Source organism: Melozone crissalis, unplaced genomic scaffold, assembly GCF_028551555.1.
Source record: "Melozone crissalis strain CALT ecotype California unplaced genomic scaffold, PUWL_Pcris_2 ptg000016l_1, whole genome shotgun sequence".
NCBI classification, from domain to species: domain Eukaryota; kingdom Metazoa; phylum Chordata; class Aves; order Passeriformes; family Passerellidae; genus Melozone; species Melozone crissalis.
In genome coordinates, this window is record NW_026535794.1 from 52,109,629 (window position 1) to 52,133,617 (window position 23,989).

General features: G+C 38.3%; 1 protein-coding gene across 2 annotated transcripts in view; it reads left to right on the top strand.

The window, feature by feature from the left end:
- Positions 1–23,989, top strand: part of TPK1 (thiamin pyrophosphokinase 1) — a 302,876-nt gene that overhangs the window by 130,032 nt on the left and 148,855 nt on the right. For both annotated transcript variants that reach the window (XM_054273950.1, XM_054273951.1), the window contains one exon: positions 15,203–15,275. In XM_054273950.1, the coding sequence (XP_054129925.1) occupies positions 15,203–15,275 (73 nt within the window). The remainder of the gene's footprint in view (positions 1–15,202; positions 15,276–23,989) is intronic.

Here is a 23,989-nt window from a genome sequence, read left to right on the forward strand (position 1 = left end):
TGGACAAATCCCTGCTCATTTCATTACTCCCTCTTCTCTGCCCCACAGTGAAAGTAATCGGGAAGAGCATTCATGATCATGTTTACTGTAATGACCCTCTCCTCTGGGGATACTCTTGTGGCATCTTCTGATGTTAATTTAGTATTGATTTATGATTCTAATTGATATGCTCTAGCTCTTGTTCATTAAGTGACCACATGCAGGGTTCTCCTATTTTGTGTGTTCCCTGTAAAAACCTGTGCACTTCATTAAATCTCAGCATTAAAGAAAGAGTTTCCAGGCAGAGCAATATTCCAGCAGCACATAGCAAATGTGCAGGAGGGTCCCAAGGTCACAAACTCCTTTCAGAGGTTAATTAAGTCTGAAAGAAAGGTATGCTGTTGTAATTAAATAGTAATGAATGAGAGGCCAGGAATATTTGGTGCATAATGCAGTACCATGAGGCAAAGCCAAAATCATCTGCAAATTTATTGTTTTATTTTGTATTCTATTATAAAATAACCTTGGGTGTCAGTGTAATTTTTATTCTCCAACTTGCCTATGACAGAATGGGGATTAAATGGTCAGCACTGTCATGCATATGTGTGATCATAATACACCTCAGCAGGGGTTTCAAGAACTCTAATAGCATTCCCAGTATGCTGAGGAGGGCTTTCGTCAGGAGTGTGATGCCTTCCCCATTCTGCAGGATCACATTTTAGTCAGAGGGGAAAGTTCTTCCTTTGCCGTGTTCACACTGGAAAAGCCATGGCAAGTTTTGCTTTCTTTTAGTAGCACCAGCAGAAATACAGTCATGTTCATGACCCTGTTTAAGAGTTCATCAAAATTTCCCTTTTAGTTCTTGTGCTTCTGGGATCTAATATTTCAGCCTGTTCAAGTGCATTAGGCTGGATCATGACACAGGACCATACACAAGATGTCAATCCAAGTGTACTTTTTCTTTGTTTTCCCCAACCTTCTTTGAAAATTAGCCAATTCCAACATTCACGCACTGACTTGTTCCACTCTGTTATCTCTGAAGAGTTAATTATTGCAATCTCTAAACATATTATAGGAATCTAGAGGCCAAAAGCATGAGTTACCAGTAGGTTGTAGCTTTAATTCCTTACTTCTCTGTTTAAAAAGTAATTTTAATTATTTTATTTTCTCATCTGAAAGCTGCATTTGCAAACAGTTTTTCCCACATTGTAAAAGACAGAGATGGGGAAAACTGCTCCTACGCACTCCTCCTCCTTGGAGCTCTTCCATGCAGCACCATCAGCCAGGAGCACAACTGAAAAGAAGTGGCACTTTTATTCCACACCTTGGCCTCTGGAAAGGCTGCATTGACTCCTGGATGCTGCAGCCTGCCCTTCTTGGGCCTTAGAACTGGTTGTGAACCGATGAGTTGGAACAAAGATATTCTCCACCTCCCTCTCTATCAGGGACATACCTATCCAGGTAAGGGATGTTTTTTAGAATTAGGGAGCCACATAGCCTGAAACACTCCAGATGGGATCCCCAAAAACTGTTGCTGTGTGAAGTGCACCTGAGGTTCATTGCTACCAAGACAGAGTGGGTCTGCTGCACTTCCTAAAGTACGTGGAGCTGGATTTGAAGGTGAGAATGGTCCAAAATCTTGGTGCCTTTTTATCAGCATGTAAGTACAAATTCCAATTTATTACCAGCTGGCTGGCTGTAGCTGGCTGGTGCAGGCTTGTTTTGCATTGGAATTAGCAGGTATTTAACAGCATTTAGGCAATGGCTTTGCTTACAATGAAGTAGAGTTTTCTGTTAATCTTAAACAGGACTTTCCATTTCTCTCCAAGAACAATTACAAAAGTAATCTCAGTGACAGTTTTTCTGCCAATAAAATATGTATCTCTTACCTCATTATCAGGCAGAGAGGTCTAATCCTCCTAACTTTACACATTTTTCAAAAACTTATCAACCTGAGAATTAATGTATTACTACCTGCTGGTATTAAAATGTGTGGAAAGAATTATCTAGTAGTGAATTTTAGACTGAAGGAATGGGCCACACTGTCATTCAGATGAAATGCATCTTCTGTTGAATGACATCTCTAATGATGGTTACACTCCATGTCACCTGTGGTAGTCTTCAGGCTACTCCCAGAGCATCTCAATACACACTAATTCAAAGTGTCTGATTCACAGCTCATCTGTGTCCAGTCTTTTCCAGAACATTTCCAATGCTGCATCCATTCAGGGTTCTCCTCTCCCTTCTTTTAGTGCACATGGTGCAGATGGCAGCAGGGATATTAGACCTTGGAATGTCTTCCCTAAGGAAAAATTACTATAACTGTATGTAAAGGGAATTGCTTTTAATAAGAGCTCATCATTGCACTTGTATTATTTATAGGCAGATCTGTGTCCTTAAGATCTAGTTCTCATCCTATAAGAAAAGGTAATTAATGTGTTGAAATCTAATAAGAGATTAAGTCAAAGTGATTATGACAATAATAGAACTTAGTAGAATAGCAGTTAAGGGTTATATGATTTTTTTAATCACAATAAAATGTGAAGTTCATATGGGGGTATTATTACTTCTTTTTTTTTTATAAGCAGGGCACCAACAGCATCAGTGTTAACATTAAATTATTTTCAGCTACTCTACTTGATAGACAATTACTTGTGCAAAGGCCAAGACAGGGATTTTTTGGAATATGTGTTACTTATCAAGAATGAGGTATTTTCTGTCTGAGTGCTTTTAGCCACACAGACAAAGAAAGGGAAAGGAGGATGATTGAGGAGGTACATGTATGTTTGTAATGTTTCTAATGCCTCAATCCCGTGCACAGCGTTTTTTTCTGTGATTGCCACTTACAAGCACAAATCTATACATTGACCTGCATCTCATATCTGTCAGGTAGGTAGTTTTCTCAATGCTTTCATCTGTGCTCTGAAGTGGCAGTAAACTAAATGCTGCAGACACAAACAGGAAGATTGCCTCAGGTTCTCTTCAAACTTCCCTCCACAGTACGATTTCCTTGCTTTGGATGAAGCATTAATAAGGACAGCCAGCTTAAGTAACAGGCAGTAGGAGCTTGGTAGGGAGATCCTAGCCACAGCCTGGGTATTAAAAGCTTAATAATATGCAGGAGTAACACAAACCTACTTTCTCAGCTGAAAATTTGCTGTAGTGCCCTAGTCTGACTGATGAGTGGGGAGAGATGGACAGGCACACACATTTCTTTCTTGAACACAGTTATATGTGAAGCTGGCAATGTTCTGGAGACAAGCACAGCAAGCACTGCCATTATAACTACTACCAGTCTCTGAGCTGTTCTAAAGCTATCTCAGATTTATATACACTTCAGTCAACCAAGTTCTCAATGTAGCCTTGGAGACCCTTCACAGTGCCCTTTAGGTTTCTCTTGGTCATGCTTGCAGGTTTTTGGGGGTTTTTTTTGGATTATTTTCCTTTTTCGTGCGTGTGGTTTGCATTTAGTTGGTGGTGATTGTTTTGGTTTTTTTTCCTTAGCAAAGATTATGTGGAAAATTGCTCTGTTTTGAATGTATTAAATAAAATAATTTTACATCCTCTTCTGTCCTACCAATTCTGAATGCAGTGATGAATTTGCTTCTGAGCTTGAGTTTTGCATTGGACTCCTTGTGTGTTCTGACTCACCAGCTGTGCTGCCAGCTGTGTTGTGTGTAGCTGTGCTGGTTTCAGATGGAGCTGATACAGAGCTTCCCTCTCCCTGGAGAGGAGAGATGCTGGCTCTGTGTGCCAGGTGGGTCTGTACATGTGCAGGTTTGAAGGATTGGGACCTAGGGAGGATTTTAGCACATGCTTGCAGTTTCTGGTGCTTGTCAGTGATAGCTATAGTTAAGGCCTCACAGTGGTAGAAATATAATGTGATCTGAAGGAAGGATTACTTGCAGACCTTGACCTCTTGCAGAACTTTGCTGCCTTGATGTATTTATGATCCCTGGAATTGTTCAAGACCAGTCTAGGTGGGACTTTGAGCAACCTGATGTCATGGAAGGTGTCCTTTCCCATGGCAGCAGGGTTGGAACTAGATGATCATTAAGGTTCTATCCAATGCAAATTATTCTATGATTCTGTGAATTGCTGTTAGCTTTTCCCCCTGAGTTAGGGCTGCCAAGTCTGTACCAAACATAAAAACCAGCACTGACTCCTGTGATTAAGAAAGCCATTTTATGTTGAGCTGAGGATCAGTATTTCATTGGTAAAATTAGTTTAATAAGCAGAAGGTGACATTTTAGTAGGTCAAATGAGAGTACCACGTGTCCACATTTGCCACCTCCCAAGTATGAGATGTTTGAAAGGATATGGCTTGCTTCATCCTTTTGATATTTATCACCTGTGAGCTAAATCGTGAAATAACTAATAAAAACCAGATCTTCAGCTTTTGTAAGTTACCTTGGCTTGATTAGCTGCTGATCAGTTATTCCAGCTGAAGGGAAAAGATTTTATCTTCTGAATATCTCTGTGACAGCTGGTGCTTTTGAGTGGTGAAGGAAGCTCTGAGAATCAAGGACTTCAGGTTTTGACATGGTGCTTTGGCCAGTTCAAAATTTAGGGATTTTCCCCTTAAGGAATATTTCCCACGCTTACACTGGATACCATGGCTGTGTAATTACATTGTCTTATTTTTAGATTAGCCATCCAGGGAGCTTCAGGGAGCTTCCTTCTGGTGTCAGGCGTGGTAATGGCTAACTTCTAAAACAGGCATTTTTTTCAGGAGCATTGGAAACTGTGCTGACTGCCAGGAGGAGTGTGGTATTTGCTGGGTCCCCAGGATGAAGGAGGAATTGAGAATCTGACTCCATGTTCTTAGAAGGCTAACTTATTATTTTATGATATTGTATTATATTAAAGAATGCTATACTAAAACTATACTAAAGAATAGAGAAAGGATACATACAGAAGACTTAACAAGATACTAATTAAAAACTCCCTACTGACTCCTCAGAGTCCTGACACAGCTGGATGGTGATTGGTCATTAAGTAAAAATCATTCACATTAAACCAATCAAACCACCACTTGTTGGATAAACAATCTCCAACCACATTCCAAAGCAGAAAAACAGGAGAGAAAAATGAGATAATATTGTTTTTTCCTTTTTCTCTGAGGCTTCTCAGCTTCCCAGGAGAAGAAATCCTGGTGAAGGGATTTTTCCAGAAAATATGACAGTGACAGAGGAGGAACCTGACTGCAGCTTAACCAATGGAAAATTTTAACAGCTAGAATAGCATTTCCTTGTACTTGGGAGTCTTTGGGAAGGCAGACAGTTCATATAGTAGCCAGGGTGACACTGCAGCAGGTTTCCTTACATTACGGTATTTCATTGCAAGTAGGTTTGTTCACTTATGAGCAGTGAAAAGAAATAAAAATTTAGGTCTGTCAACCAAGTCACAGTCAACCAGATGTTCTTTTGCATCTATTAAGGTGCAGAGTGTAGGTATGAACTTACCTGTTTGGTACAGCAGTTTAAATGTTTTACAGAAGAAAATGTCAAGAGAGCTGATTTTTCCCTTGATGAACACATTTTGTCAGTCCCTCATTCTTTATCCCTTATAAAAAATTTAGCAAATAAAACCCTGGTAGAAAAACTATTTCAATTGAGTACATAAGGCTGTGATCAGAAGGCAGATTTATTGATACGTGAGAGTAGCAGCTTTATTTTGTTTCTTAATTTCATCCATATGTCAAGTAACTATAAAAGGTGGTTTTATTCTTTAATTAGAGCTTCATCAGAGACATTTTAATTGCAGCTGTGCTCATGAAAACAGTCGTTTGAAACACTTTTAATCTCTTGAAAGAGAGAACTGCTTGTGTGCACTCATAGCTGTAAACCTGCTGACTTTGCTGACTAAAATATGGCACTGGTACCTTCACTCTGTAGAGGCTGTGACAGAGCCAGAAAAGCAAAACCAGGATTAAAGTGAGAAGGATCTCTGCCAGCTGCAGGAGCTTTACAGAGCTGTGATGCTCCAGCCCACTGAAGACAGAAATCCTGGTTTACTAAACAGTTTTCCACCAATTCCTTCAGAGCTCTAAGCCTACCTTTCATCTTTTCAATTAGTACAAACCTTTAAAGAATTTCTATTAAACTTTTCAATACCTTGTTGTCTAAATCACAGGTTCCAGAAAATGAATTACAGTCATCCATTGTACAGCTAAATTGTGGAGAAATGGAAGAGTTCTCCCTTGAGTTTATCTGATGAAAGGGAGGGTGCTTTTTGGTAGAGGTTACTCAGCATCAAATAGAGCCCAAGTCTCATTTTGTATGCGCATTTATCTTCTGCAGTCTCTCTAATTAATGCTGCAGTGCTGTGCTAGGCAAGAGGTGCAGGTACCTTTTGAAATGCTAATGCTCTGCTGGAACATCCTGCTTGTCTGTCAGCTCTGGAGAAGCTGCAGCAGAGGTCAGCAGCAAAAGGTTTAATAAAACTTCTGCCTACCAGTGACTTACCCAGTTCCAGTCATACAGAGACAACAGACCTCAAACAGCTCTCTGCTGTTCTGGGTCTTTTCTCCATTCCTTGCCACGTGGGCTCACACCCCCTAAAACATGAAGTGATAGGTTTTGTTCCTCTGTGTAGTCCAGGTGTTTTCAGGATCCTCAATGCATTATTTCTCTGAAAACTATTATAAACCTTATCACTGTAAGTGCTTGAAACTTGAAAGAGGTATGTTACCATGTTTAAGGTACTTAAGCACATCTTCACTAAAAGTAAAAATGGTTTGCTCAGTGGCTGCTCTACAGGCCATCAGAGCCTAGATTAAAGAAGCATGTTCAATAACTGTACAGAATCAACTTTGCCTTTCAATAATTGTGTTGTAATCAGATGTTCTGGTTTTCTCCTGAAGACTTTTTCTATGAGTAGGTGTTCTTTAAACAAATTTTTATATGACAATTCATTTTTCATGGCATCCTACTCGTAGCTAAGTGTAGAGGTGTCTCTTTTGTGGCCATAAAACAGAATATCCATCTATAAAATGATGTGTATGTGAAAATCAGAAAAGAAAATGCAGGCCCAAACAGAGAAAGCATAATATAGACTTTTGAAAACCTGCAGATTTCTTCTTGTTTGCTTGAAACAAGTTGCTCAGTAAGGGGATAAATCTCATCTCATTGTACTCAGACTCCTCGTGTGGAAAGGGCTCTAGAGGATTTCTGCTGCAAGCTACTTCAGTTTCTAGAAGCAAAGGGCTGCTTCAAACTCAATGCCCCTGCAAAGACATTCCTCCCTGGTTTTCTAAGTCTGTAAACAGACGCTAAACTCAGAGCAGGTACTAAAGGTACTCCAGTGAGAGTAAGTAAAGTAATGGAAGCAGGGAAATCCCAGTGAACATCTTTCACATGTAACTTCTTACTGTTTGATTGTGCTTGACTTTTGAGTGTTCTTAGTGGTGTGAAAGTTCACAGAAAGGACACCTAGAGTTTAAATACCAGTCATTCAAACTGACTTTTGAAATTGTATAGTTCAGTTTTCAAGACACACTGAAGGTATTGTTAGTAACTGTCTGATTAGGTAGAAAATTATAATATGCATGTTTCTCGCATTTCTGGGAAAGAAGAGGAATTGTTTATCTTTTCTTGGAAAAGTCTGTTGCCTTGTAGCAGCAACATCTGCTTGAGTGGCACTCAATGAAGCCCTGAGCCTGCTGTGGCTTCTAGTGCCATCTTTTTGAGACTCATTTCTAAATCTGTTTGTGTAGTTTGTGACTGCTCTATGTTTACCACACTTTAGGTCACATCCTTTTTTTTTTGATTCTTCACAAGCAGTATAAAATGTTAATAAATAATTTACATTTCTTTAATGTAATGGCTGCTTTTTCTCAATTTTTTTTTAGCAAATTCTGCCATCTGTGGCTTTGACATGAAGAGGGAAAACTGTTTCGAGGGTCTTGTCAGCCTCTACCTTCTCACTGAGTCAGATACCCTCACCTGTCAGAGGCTGCAGTGCTTATCTTCTCCCCCCTTTCCTCTGGCTTTGACTCCTAGAAGATTGGAGTCTGGTGCTTCCAGACAAGTATTTATGCTTTGCTTGCATTCAAAATCGTGTGCTTGTGGGTGACTGAGGCACTGGAGTGTTTTTTGCCCCTGCATTAATGTGCATCCCTGAGCCATGCTGCCCTATGCAAGGATGAAAACTCACAGCTCAGCTTCCTTTTCTTAAAATCCTTTTGCCAAGGATTCAACAAGAAGGTATGATGCTTGAGCCTGTGCAATGCTGAGTTGTGCTGAATAGCTTCAGATTTAATTTCTCTAAGATCATGTATTACCATCAGCTATCCGTTATTTTAAGAAATACTTCAGTTTGTGAGTTAAATAAACAAAACCACAGGTACTTAGCAGCAGTCCCTGGGAGTTGCTTGTTCCGAGCATACTGAGTTTTTCATTAAGTACATGTACTTACCTGAACACAGGAGGATGTTCAGCACCACCGCAAACAAGTGAGGAGTTCTTAAATCTCATAGCATGACTTATTCTCATACTGTATCAACAGCAACTGAAGAAAAGCTTCAAATATTGACTATTAAAAAGAAAAATGCCACAGTTGTAGCTATCATTAACTTTCATCTTTGTCACTGAGGGACAAGGTTTTGAGGCAGGATGTAAGCTTCTTTGGATTTGTAATGATAATGGGAGAAAGTTGGCTCTCACTTCTGGAAGATGTCCCCCTGATGTGTGCTTTCCATAGCAGTGTGAGCTGAAGGGAATATGTTCTTCAATTTGTTTTAGCTACTTTTCTATTATTGCAAGGTGACACTGCATACCAGGCAAGCATAAATGAATGCATTGTTGCCTTCACATCTTCACACACTTTTATCTTTTTCTTTAAACCGTAGGGTTTGCAAATGAAATAATACTTACATGCTCTTTAACACTAAGCTCCTTAAAAAGTAAGGAAAAAAAAGAGGCTGTTTTTCAAAGTTGCCTAATATTCCAAGTACTTTTAACCCCATAACTATCTGACTGTAATATGCAGATATGCTAACAGTCTGTACAAAGAGTTTAGGTTATCTGTGTGTATTTTGTTGTAGGCATACACTCACTTTCTTTGTTAAATTGTTAAGTGTTTACAGTGCTGGCGTTGTACCCCCTCCCTTTTTTTTTTCTTAAGTCTTATTAAATAACATCTGGATTTATTGTGGTGTGGGAATTGTTTTGTGAAGTAATTGCATAATGAGCATTAGGGTTTATTAAGGCCTTTGAAGAAGGTGTGGGAAACAGTTGGGGTTCTTTTTGTTGATTTTTTTTTTTTTCTCTCTAAATTCATACAGAACTAGCACATCATTGTCAGTGACACCCTGCTACAAACATTTTATAGTGATAAGGGAGGTTTGGAGGATTGAAAGTGCAGTGATGGGAATCATGGAGTCAGAAAAAATGTAAGCTTACTGTCTTCAAGAGAGTCTTGTTTGGGAGGTAGAGGGTGGACAAGCTAAGGACTGGGGTTTAGCTGGTTTTTAAAGCCTCGTGATAATAATAAGTTATGCAATCGTTTGTGTCATCTGTTCAAGATCAGTCAAACCAAAATTCTTTTCTATGATCAGTTTGAATTCATTAATTGTATTGGTATTTTAGTGTTGGGCTTTTGAGCTGCAGGTGTGACCCTTTCTTGTGGTAACCTTGCAGGTAATGCAGCAAGGTATTTATAGGCTGAATAGACATTAACTCTGAATATATCTCACTATCAGACATTTCTCCTTTACCCAGGAACTCACCTCTGTGCAGCTACTTGGGGCATCCAAATATGCTGCTCTGAGACAATGTATAAATGTACCTGCTTGTGCTGTACATGTCTCTGGGAGTAAAAAGGCACTTTGATCTTCACAGCAGATAACAGTATACTTTTGACAGATTTAAACAGACTTAACACCTTTCTAATGAGAACAGCCCTCACTTACTCTTTCTGTCAGGACATCAGAAAGGCAAGCTGAAAGTGCAGATTAACAGTTAGCAAATATAGAGTGGAGACCATTAACTTTTGTTTTAGTTTTAAGTAGGTTTTTTTTTTTGTTAAACTGTGATTTTAATGCTTATCCTGAAGTAGTGCTAGAGAGTTTTATCTTCTGTATTCCCAAGAGCTAGATGCTTACAAAAGTCAGAGCTGACTTTGCTCCATGTTCACTCTGCAGCATTTTATCCTCACTGGTTTTTATTCCACAGGGATGTAGCTTGTGTGTGTCTATCAGTCCAGGGTAAAAGACACCCATTTTCAAATTTACTTTTAGTAGTGAAGAAAAAAATATAGGGAACCCACTCTGTGCCCTCAGATGATACAGCTGGGAGCACATGGTTTGTCTGCATGGGATTATTTTCTGTGCTGTAGCTGAAGGAATAAAAGGGTGTGCAGATACTGCCTTTAAATGCTCATGTCTCTGATGTTAACATTTGTTTAAAAAAGGTTAATTGCATGCAATTATGTGCTAAAGGAGCTGCATCACAAGAAAAGTCAATAGTACTAGGAAACTGTAACTTTGAATTAATGATAGAGCTGAGCAGTTATGCCCAAGCATTTTATTTAAGAAGGCAGCATGGGTCTTTTTTGGTATAAACTGCTACAGTGTGATCATTTTGTGTGGGTTTTTGTGGCTTTTATTTTTCTTTTTCATAACTGTGTGAAAACGCATATTTTACACTTCACACTGAATTCTTAAAATGAGTGAATAAAGAAGCAAACATTCTGATGTTTTAAATTTAACACTGGTGTTAAATATGCTAAATGTTAGTGTACATTAGTGCTGAATATTTAAAAACAATATTGCTGTGTCTATTAGATGTATTACTTGGAGGAAAAAGGCACAGTTGTTCTTGTTTGCAGAACCTCACAGTATAATAGCTTTTATTTATTTTGTAATCTGTCTATGATAAGAATCAATTGCTGCTTTATGGTGCTGGTGACTAAAAATTTACTGGGGTAAATGGAAACTATGTCAAACTTGCTGGAATCTCTCTTTTTTCCCCCCTGTTTTCCAGCCCAGGGTCCTGGGAGTTCATAAAACTGTTCAGTCAACATTCAGCCTTTACCCAGTTTGTATAAATCATCTAGATGGTATCCATCTCCTAACTGCTGAGAAATAGTGTTGTTTTTCCTTCCTAAGCTAGGTAAACTTTTAAAGGTTCCGTGTGGAAACTATAGGTGTTTTATGTAAAAGAAGTTAGATAAAAGATAAACAGTCTGGCATGGAAGTGCCTTTGGGTCCTTATCTGAAAGTAATCCTGGCCCTAGTGACTCCACACTCATTTTAGATGGATGCAGTATGATTCTAAAAGACCCTGATGAGGAAAAAAAAAGGCAAGTCCAAAGAACAACAGAAAGCACACAACTTAATCCAAACAGAATAAACCCCTCAACATGCAGAAAAACAAAAAGAGATTGAAAAGAGTGAGAAAAACTCCAGTTGGCCCAAACCTCTGAAGATTTTTTTGTTGCTCATTGCCTGGTGTTATGCTTCTTGACAGCTCTAGAAAAGACTTTGTAGACTAGGCTGATCTCACATGAATTTTGAACTTTCAGTCCCATTAGGATTAAGGATTTGGCTCACTCCTGATAAATGGCAATATAAAGCAGCAGAGAATCAAGCCAGCTGAGCTGGTCGTGACCTTATATGCATAGTGATAATTAATAGCTAATGAGACTGATAAAATATGGTTCTGAAATGCAGTAGACTGCATCATCAAGACTGTTTAGAAATTAAAATTTTAAATTGCACTAGGAATTAAAGACATATTTTGCTATCATGGGCAAAAAGTTAGACTCCTTCACTAAAGGATGTATGTCAGATATGTCACTGAAATATGTCATCTTCAATACAGTTATGCATCAGAATAAGAATTATTCATTAATTTCAGTTCAGAGGGCAGGAAAACATGGGTTAGACTAATATAATACCTGGTTTTAATCTGTACTTTAAATAAGGGCAGCTGTTTTAATTTTTATGGAGAGGCTTTTCTTGCTACTTTTCTCCTGACATCATTTCTTCCACTCAAATAGAAGTAAGCTTGATGTGTGATTCTCCCAAGCCTGTTCTCCTGCACCAGAGTCTATACTCAGGAGTAAATACAAAACTATATGGAAGCAAACAAGTGAAACCTAATTATTAAAAAATATTATTGAGTTGCTTTAGTATGAAGTTTTTTTCCGTAGAACGAACTCTCAACTATTTCCCCTATTTCTGTATCAGTGCTAATCTCTGAGGTTAGTCAGTCAAGAATTCTTCACACCATGAGCTTTGTTCACTTGTGTTTGTTGGAAAGAGCTTTGACTCAAATCTGTTCACCTGGATCAAGAAATTTGTTCCACAGAACTCAAAAAGGACTATGTCAAATGCAGCCTTTGACTTTATACTGAATGTTGCCTTACTTTTGTGTTGTAGTTGAGACAGAGACAATACAAAGCAACACACTCCATTTTCAGAAGGCTTCAAACCCTTTTTTATTATAACATGCATGCTCTTTATACATTCTTACAAAACCCATAAGTTTGCACTGTACTCACTGGTCACGGGAGACAAACAAAGTCTTATTGGAGTAGGCAGTTGCAGGTTGCTCCTATTTATCCTTCTTTCTTTCTTGCTTTCTATATCAACAACCTTGGTAGAGAATTCTTTCAGGGGTAAATGTGACTCCTCTTATCAAACTTCTCTCTGTAAAAACTGTAAAATCTCTTCCACACTTTTTCTAGTTTGCATAGTCAGTGAGCTGCAAAGAGCAGCCATCCTCCCTCTGAAGATTAAGCAGACATATTTTTTTCATGTCTGTAAGGCAGACAGTGGAGTTGAGATTTACTATTTTTTTTTTTAATTCATCAGGCATGACTTTCTGAACTTTCCTTGTTTCTGGTGTTTCTAAAAGGGAAGGAGAAAAGAAGAAGGAATTCTTCTCTTCATGATCATTAATGGGAGGCTTAGACATCTTGAAATTTTGAGGTCCCCAGTCACATCTCGTTATTTCCTTTAGTCACTTCTGGTTTTGTGGTTGCTTCAAGTGAGTGATTTAGAGAGGATGTGTTGAAAATGGACACAGAGCTTCCTGGCAGAGGAGACATGTTCTGGAAGCACAGCCAGGAACTCCAGCAGAGCCCATGGAAAGTGCAACTGAAGTGCCTGTTCCTTCTGCTTGGAAAAATTCAAACTAGATTTTGATTGGAAATAGTTTCATTTTGGATGAGAACAAAAGCTCTGAATGAGCACTTGATTCTTAGAAGGCACCTTTTTTATTGGCTAATTCTTCTCCCACTTATATCTCTTGAAGCATTCAGGAGAAATAGTTAATTATTTAAAAGCACTGCCATTTGTAGCTGCTGTGGAGAGAGAAAAAAACTAAAAAGGAAAGACACTTTTGGATTTATATATGGCATTTGAATAAGATAAACAGCTTTTTCATCACAGTGGATGTCTATGTCATACCAAGCCAGCATTCCATGATAACTGGCTGCTGTTCTTCCTGCCCAGCCTGCTGGAACACCTCCAGGGCTTGCATTCAGGGCCACCACTGAAATGGCTAGAGTGAGTTTACTTTTAGTGGCTCTGTTTCAGTCAGGAAGAAACAATTATAAAATAAAAAACTGGAAGAGAATACCTACAAGTTTTTAGGCTTTTTGTATTCAGTAAATATTTCATTAGGGAACTCATGTAAAGATAAAGAAAAAAACTATTTAAATTTTAACTTTTGAAAATGTGATATTTTTTTGTACATTGGAAAGGTCAGTCTTTACAATTAAGGACTAAACCTAATTTTCTGTTTAGTTTTGAACCATACTGATGGAGGCATATCAAACAGAGCACTGAAGCATTTGCATTTCTCCTACTTGATTCCTGTGTCCTCAGTCAAACCCAGTGCAGCAGGGACTGCCCTTCTCACTGCAGTGGGTGTTGGACCATCACTTCTGGAGGGATTCTTTTTAGAATGTACCCTTTTATAACAACCTTAGTAATGGTGGAGAGCAGGGAATTTGAAATGCCATAGTTGCACATGAGCTAACTCACAGCACTTGTACTTACCAGCTTCTACTGGAGCAGCTTTCAGTTCAAAGAAAACCAGTGGTTGCCAGTGACCACATGTCTCTTTTGAAATCTCTGCATGGACACAGAACATGAGATTTTTATAAGTTTTACTGATATGAGGAGTTTCTAGGCCCTGCAGCATTCTTCTGAAATCATGAGGCAGAAAAAAAATGTCCCAATATACTCTGCTCAATTCCTTGTAACAAAGTTTAAGCTGGAAACTAATTTGCTGATGAACTGTCATCCCCCTTGTAAAATATGGTAGCCATGGAGTTAACTGAAATCACAGCTTTACTTTCAGAACTCAGTGCAGCCTTATCTATTGAAACTGTGGAAACACTCTCTCACCAGTCAGCTGCTTCTTTAGACTCAAGAAATTGTGCAAGATGGAAAGCTGTGTTGACTGTTTTGGGGGAGCTTTGATATTCTTTCAAAAGATATTCTTACACTCTTATTTCTATAGCAAAGGGGAAGTTTCATTAGGAATTTGACATGAATTTATGCAATAAATATTTTTAAGCATTCTGCAATTAAAAATCTACATGTGGCAAAATAAGATAAATATCACAAAATTATTTCTATGTGCTTTGCAGCAATATTTCTGTACCAATGATGGTTAGGAGTTGAAATTAAGTTCATGTGAGTTAAAAATCACTGAGCATTTGCTTCCATATTTTGGGAATATTTTTAATAATCCAGAAGAGTAGAAACGAGATGACATCACTAACAACTAAAATACAAATCCTTGAAACATTTATGGCATACCAGCTGTCCAAGAAGCATCATCATCATCTTCTGACAAATGATATCCTCTGAGGCTTGATGTACAGCACTCAGATATGCTATTTTGAACACTTTGCTGACTGAATGATACATTTGAAAGATATTTGAAAGTTGTCTTTCTAGGACCAGGCAAATACAAGTCTTACTGACCCAGAGAGATATATAAGCATCTAAGAGAGCTATATAAGCATCTACGTAATGTGCAGCTCCCTCAGCAAAGGGATAATAGATTTACCAGTTTTACATTTTGTTTGTTACCTTCTTTTGTATCACCTCACATCAACTTGTTTGAACATGATTTTTAGGGAAATCATATTCCTTTATGAAGATTAATTCTTGTAGCCCATAGTACTCTTGAGAAAATAAATATTAAATATAGTAAGATGGATTAATTTTTCATTTCACTGCTCATTGCTTTCCTTTCAGCTTCTTGCCTGATTACATCAGTGGTGATTTTGATTCCATTCAGCCTGAAGTCAAGGAGTACTACAAGGTCAAGGTAAATTAAATCCCTTTGAGTTTTTCTGTGATAAAGCATTGTAAGATCCAAGCCATTAGTGCTCCAGTTGGTCATGAAGTGATTCTGGCTTCATTGCTTCCTTTGAGGCTTCAGTTGCAAACACCTGAGAAGCTCAGAAGTTGTGCTTTGTGGTACTGTACTAAAATAAACACAGGAGGTGCAGTATGCCAGACTCCTGGGTGAGTTTTCATAATATCAGGTGATGAAATAAATCATATGGTGGTAGAGATTACAGCATCTAGAAACTAGGATAAAACTTCCTGAAAAACCTGTGACTTCTTTTGCATGGTGAGATACAGAGAAATGAGGATTAACTTACCGTGATTCCCACCTGGTGGGTATCCACATACTTTCTAGAGAGAGTTTCTCGGTGTGCTATTTGTAGGATATGACTTTACATTTTTAGAGGAAAGCTGCAGATGGGAAATCTGTCTGTTTCCTCACCCACTGAAGCATTGAATTGCAGTCAACTACTTCTGCTACACTGGTGGAATGCCCTCCTTAATGAGTTATTGGATAAATTCCTGCGTGTGTTAATTTATTTCCAGTGAGCAGCATAAATGTAAACTCACTTTTCTCAGGTCTTAGGGCTCGAAGTCCTGCCTTTACCTGACTCTTTGGTGTTTAACACTTCACCTGCCTCCTTGTTTAGGCTTTTGAGATGAGCACAGTTCTTCACCGTAGCATCTTGGACAGCAGGCTTCTGCAAATTCAGAGGTTGCCTTGACAGGCCAGCTTACCTTTGCAGCAGGCTGCGCTTGCAAGAGGAGTGTTTGATCCTTCTGAAGTAGTTGACTTAGTCTGCTGCTGACTCATGTATATGAATGAAATTTGCCTAAAATCTTCCCTGATGGATTTGGGATCAAATGATTAGAAAAAAAGGTTTCAAACTGTGAGGGGAGGGCTGGAGTAGTGTATAGAGCAGGGTTATATTCTCTCTCTGGGCACTTTCCATATTCTACCCCATTTTTTAGGATGGAGAAATGTCTGATGGCTGTTCATCTCTAGGAGAACCGCTCCAGAAAAATGCTCAGGAATCTAAATTACAGCTTGGGAAGGGAAAATAGGATGAAAAGATTTAGGTTAATAGTATTCATTACAGACTGAAAATTCATGATCTGTGAATAAATGAATTCAAGAAGTATTTGGACAACAGTCTTGGGTCCCTGGTGTGACTCTTGGGGATGATGCTGTGCAGGGCTGGGAGTTGGACTCACTGATCCTTGTGGGTCCCTTCCAACTCAGCTTCTTCTGTGAGTCTGTGAAAGCGGAAACTGCAAAATGCTCTACTCTGTTTGGCATGGATATGGGCAAGCCCCAGTACCAGCACAGGCTGGGGGATGGACAGATGGAGAGCAGCCCTGGGGAGAAGGCCCTGGGGGTGCTGCTGGATGAGAGGCTGGACATGACCCAGCCATGGGCACTCCCAGCCCAGAGACACAAACGTGCCCTGGGCTGCCTCCAAAGCAGCGTGGCCAGAGGGGAGAGGGAGGGGATTCTGCCCCTCTGCTCCTCTCTGGTGAGAGCCCACCTGCCGGGCTGCATCAGCTCTGGGGTCCCAACAGGGACCTGCTGGAGTGAGTCCAGAGGAGGCCATGAAGATGATTAGTGGGCTGAAGAGATCAGGAGATGAGAAAAGGCTGAGAAAATTGGGGTGGTTCAGCCTAGAAAATAGAAGGCTTCAGAGTGACCTAATTGCAACCTTTCAGTACCTGAAGAGAGCATAAAAGAAAGTTGGAGGCTTTTTAGAAGAGTATATGGTGACAGAATTAGTGGGAATGGCTTCAAATTGATAGTAGGTTTAGATTTGATATTAGAAAGAGTTTCTTTATTGTGAGGGTGGTGAGACACTGGAAGAGGTTGCCCAGAGAAGCTGTGGTTGCCTCACCCTTGGCAGTGTTCAAGGCCAGGTTGGATGGGACTCTGAGCAACCTGGTCTAGTGGAAGGTATCCCTGCCCATGGAACTTGATTTTCTTTATGGTTTCTTCCAACCTGAGCCATTCTATGGTTCTGCAATTAATGCTTACATGGAACAGCATGCTGGTAGGTAAGTAAGTCCTATCAAAGAATGGAAGTTAAGGATCATTCAACAGAGAGAGGGGAGATGGAAGAGGTAGGAGGTGGAAGAATACAGCAGGTATTACCCTTTCTCAGAGGGATTACTTTCTGGCCATAGCATCCTTTTTGTCAGTTTAGTTGCATCTCACTGGTGATGCACAGTTTACATACAGTTTACATCTTCTCTGTGAACACATAGTGAATCTTTCTGCTTCACACAGAGTTAATACATCTGTGCAAGGACTGAGCTGATAGGTCGTAAAGAAGGAAGTAATTAATGAGGATTTTAAAGGCTAGAATCATCTAGCCTACAGAATCCTTGCGTGGGGTCTTCATATAAGATGGAGTAAAATGCAGATAGACTTCAGAATTTTAAGTATACATGGTAGGAATTTATTTTTTTTCATTTTTAAATTAACTTCCCATAGTCAGAAAATTAGAATGGTAAATATGGAAGAGTGTCTAAGGAGAACTTGAGCAAAAAATGTAATAGAACACAGAAACTGGAGAGAGGTGTATATTTCTTTTCTTGCAAAGCATCTTGTTCATTAAAGCACCCACTGTAGTCCGGACAATTTCCAAAGTCCCTGTGTTTTGGAAATGCTGTATGTGTTCATAATATATGTGACTCAAAATATATTAACACTGCTTAAAACAGGCTGTGGGAGACCTTCAGCTGAATAGATCAGTGTAGCACCATTGACTTTAGGGAAGCATCATGTTGTCAATAGGGTTCCCATACCATCCTTCCTTACCCATGTGCAGATTACACCCAGAGACCAACATCCAGAGACCCAGAGGCCACTATCATTAGATAATATTACTGTATTATTTCAAGTATTCTCTTTTATCATTTTACAAAGGCTACCTATATTGGCAGAAATTAATGCATTGTGACATTTTCCACCTATCTGAAGATATCCTGCCACTGCTTAAGTGTTGCTTTTTTGTAATAAAGCTTATGGATGTTAATTGCTGAGCTATAAAACATAATCATGTGCAAGTGTTTGTGTCAAAGACAGCCCAATGTAGTGCTGGGTAAGTAGTGGGGTGTGTTAAACTTAGTGCCTGAAACTAATTGTTGTGGGAAGAGTTGTCTATAGCAGTTGTGTCATCCTCACAACACAGCAACAGCCTGACTCCTCATCACACCAGCTTCATACCAGGACGTTGCTTCTGGACTCAGAAATTTTTCTACCTCATTTAAGTGATGAAAGCAAGGAGATTTTTGTCACTATAGGAAGACATGACATACAGATTCCCAAAGCCAAGGGAATGAGTCATATTTAAGCCAGTTGCTCTGGTGTTTTCATTTGAGTAGGGATTACAAGACAAGTGTTTCCATTTTCCCTTTAGCAGGACAATCACTATTATATTGGGGAACCTTATTTAAACAAAGTTTATAAGCATGAAGCAAAAAAATCCATTTTATCTCTGTTAGGTGTCATATGCCACAGTGAAGAGACCTAAAGGCAAAAGTCCTGTTTTGGAAAATAACTGTGTAACAGACTTCTGAGTGGGATGTGAAAGTGAGGAGTTAGGCATTCCTTTTGGGAGAGAATAAGTAAGCATGTGTCAGAGGTTATTCAGCTTTACTTTTTATTTTCTATGGTCCTGGTTTTGCCTCATTGGCTTGTCAAAGATGTACTTGTAGTCTTCTATTAAAATTTATTAAAATATTAGAGATTATTTCCTCCATTTCTTAGAATTAAATAATGTTAAAACTGGATAAAACTGCAGCACAACTGAAAATGAAATGTCATATTTAAAATTTCTTTTTAAAATCATATTGCACTATAAATGAAGGATAAAGAATAGCAATTTAGTATTCTTTATTCTGTGTATTTTCTGTCATTGTTAAAATAGAAATTGAGAGGAGGTTTTGTACTTTCATGATAAATATGCATGTTCATGTGAACCCATAATAGATGCACTGGCATTCTTTCTCTATATAGTCTGAAGTGCATTGGAAATGACACTGCACAAAGCAGGGAGGATTTGTGGTGATATTTCTGTCATTGGAGTTTCATCCTTTTCTTGCTTTAGCTGAATGTTTCTATTATTGAAACCTTTTAAACGTTGCTTTGAAGTTAAAGCAGCCGTTTGTATTGTTATGCCTCAAACAAGGTTCTGTTTCTGAAGTCTTAAGTCCAGAGACATTATCTAAAATAACACCAAATCTGTGCTTACACCCAGAAGCAGCAGGTTGAATCCAATGTTCTTTGAAATCCAGGCTATGCTATTTATTAAAAATCAGGTTTGGCTTTCCCACCAAGCAAACTTCATCTGCCTTGAAAGGCTGCTGCAGACTTAGCAGGCTCTACTTCAGGTCTGTAATTAAATGCTGTGAATTTATTTACAAATCCACTTCTTTTCGTATTCTTTTTTCTTTTTAAGTCCCGTAGAGCTGCTTATTTTTGCAGGCAGTTCTGCAGCTGTAGCACTTTCTCTTTCTATTTTCATTTCCAGGGCTAATGGTTATCAAGGCTGTAAAAAGGTTTAATAGATAGGGTATTTTTGTTCTTCGATGATGCACCTATAATTAGATTTACAAAATGTGTTGGTAACACTGATGTAGTGCTTTTATGTCTCTCTAACTTCTACACTTTCTGGATAAACTGCATGTTTTAGGCCATGTTTCCTGCTTGCTTTCCAAGGCCAAACATTTTAATAATTTTATGAAATCACCTGAGTTATATTTTGCCTGAGTTATATTACTATAATTTAAAACAAAGAAAACCATTAAGTTTTTATGTGCCTATTTTAATTTTTCTTTTATCCCTGAATGTTACATTTTTTTTTCTACTACTAATTTTTAATGTAGGATGAGACTTCATATATTAAAATGCTTGACTCATTTACAGCATTCTTGTTAGACTGAACAGTTATCTAAGAAAAACATGGTTTATTTTAGGCCCTGGTTCCTTTGTGAAATGTTTTAAGGTTTCAGAGGGGAATCTAAAATTTGTGCAAGTGGATCTGAAACAATTCAATCTTACTGTTTGACTGGCTACTTCTGCTTGACATTCACTATTTGAGCTTCCGAGCAATCCCTTGGTTAATATGTTTATATATATAATTCTGCTGGCAACATTTTTTACAAATATAAAAAAGTGCTGTGTATAAAAGTATATATACTCCTATATGTATTATGTGTATATATAAAGTGTATATAAGTATATATTAATACATATATATTACATATATATGTATTATATATACATATGTTTATATGTATATATTAGGTGTATATAAGTATGTATACTTTTGGCATGTATAAAAAGCATCATCTCCTTCTGATGTGTTGAGAGTGCCTAGTGCCACCTGGACTTAGATCCAAGTTGTAGTTTATTTCCTACTGATGTACATTTATTGAAAGTGTTCTAATGTCTTAATATAGATAGAGGTTCTTTAAATCAAAATTATTTGTAAACCTGGTATGGTCCTGCTATTAATAGTTCAAACTTTAAATTACTGCATGTGCAATTTAGGATTTTAGACTGGAAGCTTTTTGGATACCTTAGTCATGTTAATAGGAGCTTTCACAAATGGTTCCATTCTTGAATAATATGTCAGAGGTCTTGTCAAGATTGTGTCTTCAAGTGACTTGTCTAGGTGAGTCTGGTTATGTGGATCTCTTATTCATGCTAAATGAACGTAACAGTATCTCGATGTTCCAGATATGTCACAAATTTGTACGAGATTCTGTGCTTGGTGCCACTTTTGTAAAGGTGAACATGACTGACAGTCACACTAGGTCAGATCAAAGGTTCATTCAACTGGGCCAGAACAGAATACTGTTGAAAGCAGAAGTATGCACAGTGGGGCTCCTTTGATACAGTTTTTCATCATGCTCAAATGTATTGCTTAAAGATTTCCTGTGTCTTTGTGTTTAATAGCTTCATAGATTGATTTAATTGTCCCCAAAATTAGTCTATTCCCTTTTCTTCAAGCTACATTGATGAGAATGCAAGTATCCACCAAAAAAACCCCAAAAATAAATAGAATAAAAAACAAACAAACAAACAAAAAAAACCCTTGGCAATGTGTTCCCTAGTTTGTTTGCAGTTAAGAAAAAATTGTCTTTTGGATTTTTTTGGCTTTAGCTTTACTTTTTGATAGTTATATTTGAGTGTCCTCTATTGTGATAAAGAGTGGATAAATATACATCAACCTCCTTGTCAGTGCAGTTCTGCTTGTATTGGAATGATTGTCCCTAGTGTCTAGCATTCCCATAGGTTTGTAGGGGTGTGTGCACAACTAAGCCAGAGAAATATGGCATATGCCATCAAATTTACAGCCTAAAATTAAGCTAAATCAGTCTGTACAGATGTTTTATGTCCTGCTGAGTTAATATAGGTAAAATGTCTGGAAACTCCTGTTGAAAAGAATTTTTCTTAAAGCAAAGAATTTCAGGACCCTCAGCTTTCACTGAGCTGTTCTTTATGTGCCTTTAAAAAACAATCTCTAAAAAAGTCTGTCCAGTTCTAGACCACTCTTTATACTTTCACTGTATCTGTTTAAATGCAGATGAGATTTGGGAGGAGAGGGTGGGGAAGTCAAAATTCAATTACGTAGGCCTGCATCTTTCTAAGTAATGTGTGTTCTTTCTATCTGAGTTCCACATCATTCCTTTTGAACCTGAAGAAACAGTTAAGTCCTACTTCTGTTGTAAGATATAATATCAGTGAGATTCTCATAGTTTTGAGGTCGCTGAGAGCTTCTATATCTGTTTATTAGAGCCTGAGTCAGTCCCTAATTTACACGGGAGATTTGAGAATTTAATTTGACCAAGTTCTCACTACTTAAAAAAAGTATCATTCTATTTTCCTTTGCAGTATTTTGCAGCTTGTAATTTAGCTTTTAGCTACAGTATATAGAAATTAAGAGACCAAACTTTTATTTGAGTGGTTTGTCTTTCTTTTGCTTAGGTTTGAAATGACAATTATTTCCTCATTACAAGTTGTTTGCTTTCTTCTTGCAAGTGCTTTAGCTGGAGCTCAACTGCTTCACAGTAGAATATGGAAGAAAACAGTGCACCATATAACAAAAATGATGGTGGTGGTATTTTAGTCTTGCATCCAATTTCAGTTTAATATTATGTTGCAGTATAAGATTTATTTCTCCCTTCCATTGGTTATGGCCCGAGGAAGGGAAAGGGTAGAATCTATATTGCATTAGACATTTGAGTTACTTTCAAGAGTTTTAAAAAATTTAATCTGGTGTTAATCTCTGAAAGAAGTCATTACTCTGATCTGTCACCCTGTGATGGAGAAAATAACAGAAAAGTTTAAAAAATAGAAATGCATTGAATGAACTTCATTTCCAGTGCAAGGAATAAAAAAGGTATTTAAAACAATGACAGCTTAATCTGGAGAAGAAAACTGAGCAGTTATTTTGTGATTAAGCCTCTTCACACAAAAGAGACAACTTTGATATGGTACTAGAGGCTGAAGACTCAGATTATAAGTAATTTTAAATGTAAATGGGATTTATACATATTTTTTCGTTGTTGTTCTTTAGAGAATTTAAGAGAAAATTGTTCCCAGAGCACAGGGCTCAGTTCCCTTGCCTATGGTCTCCTAATTAGACCAGACTCCAGCAAAGCTGCAGAACCCACAACCTCATAGCTCATCAAACGTTGCTGCAAGCTCAAGTTCAGCCCAAATGTCGTGTGGGATTTATGAGCTTGATTCTGTTGTGTGGCAGCTCACAAGCCAGCCAAAGCACAAGTCTGGCCAGAAACAGGTACTCAAACTTGATCATTAACCCAGAAAAGTGATGCCTAAAATCCTGATGTTACCATTTTTAAGTATTTTTAGAAGCAGCTTGTCAGCCTGTGCAAATGATTCCATTGTGCATCTTGTCAAAGAGCAGTCAGCTCTCATTTCAGAAGCAGAGTGAAATGATGCAATCTGTTGCTCATTTTGAGGTAGGAAGGTTTGTGAGTGGGCTGGAGGAGCAGGAGGAGGAAGAGGAGGAGGAGGAGGAAGGCTTCTGACCTGCTTTGAGGGACCTGTAGTAAACATGGTGGAGAGTGAGTTCCCTTGCTTTAAAAGGAGTGTGTGGGCTGCTGAGGATCATTCTCCCTCCCCTCCAGACTCCAGAGGCAGATTCACCAAGGCCGCCATAGCCTTTGCTTCTTCATCTTTGATACAACTATGAACTTTAAAAGGCCCAATAAATTGGGACACAAGCCAGGGATGGCATGTCTTAACTTTCCATAAAGTTGCCCAAGTGGTGCTTGTACTTCACATACAGAAATACAGTTACAAAACCTCAACAATGACAGTCCCGCTGGAATAAATTTGGATTTGTTCTGCTTGTGCTCACACAGAAGAGGAGTGGTCTACCAGCCACCAAATGGAAAAGAAAGAAAATTATGTGTCTTGTCCAAGTAGAGAAGTGCTTTGTAGCTTTACAGTGAGACAAAGAATGAGCTAAAGCTGCCAAATTTGCACTTGCCTGTGTTAGTTCACCAAGCCATGGAAGTTTATTTATAAATCAAGTCAGAGGTAGAGTCCAACAGGAAAATTCATGTGTGGCTAATGGAGCACAGATAGTTATTTTTACTAATTGAATTTTGAGTTGTCAAAAACATGCAAAATACAAGGTCTGCTTTTATAGCTGCAAT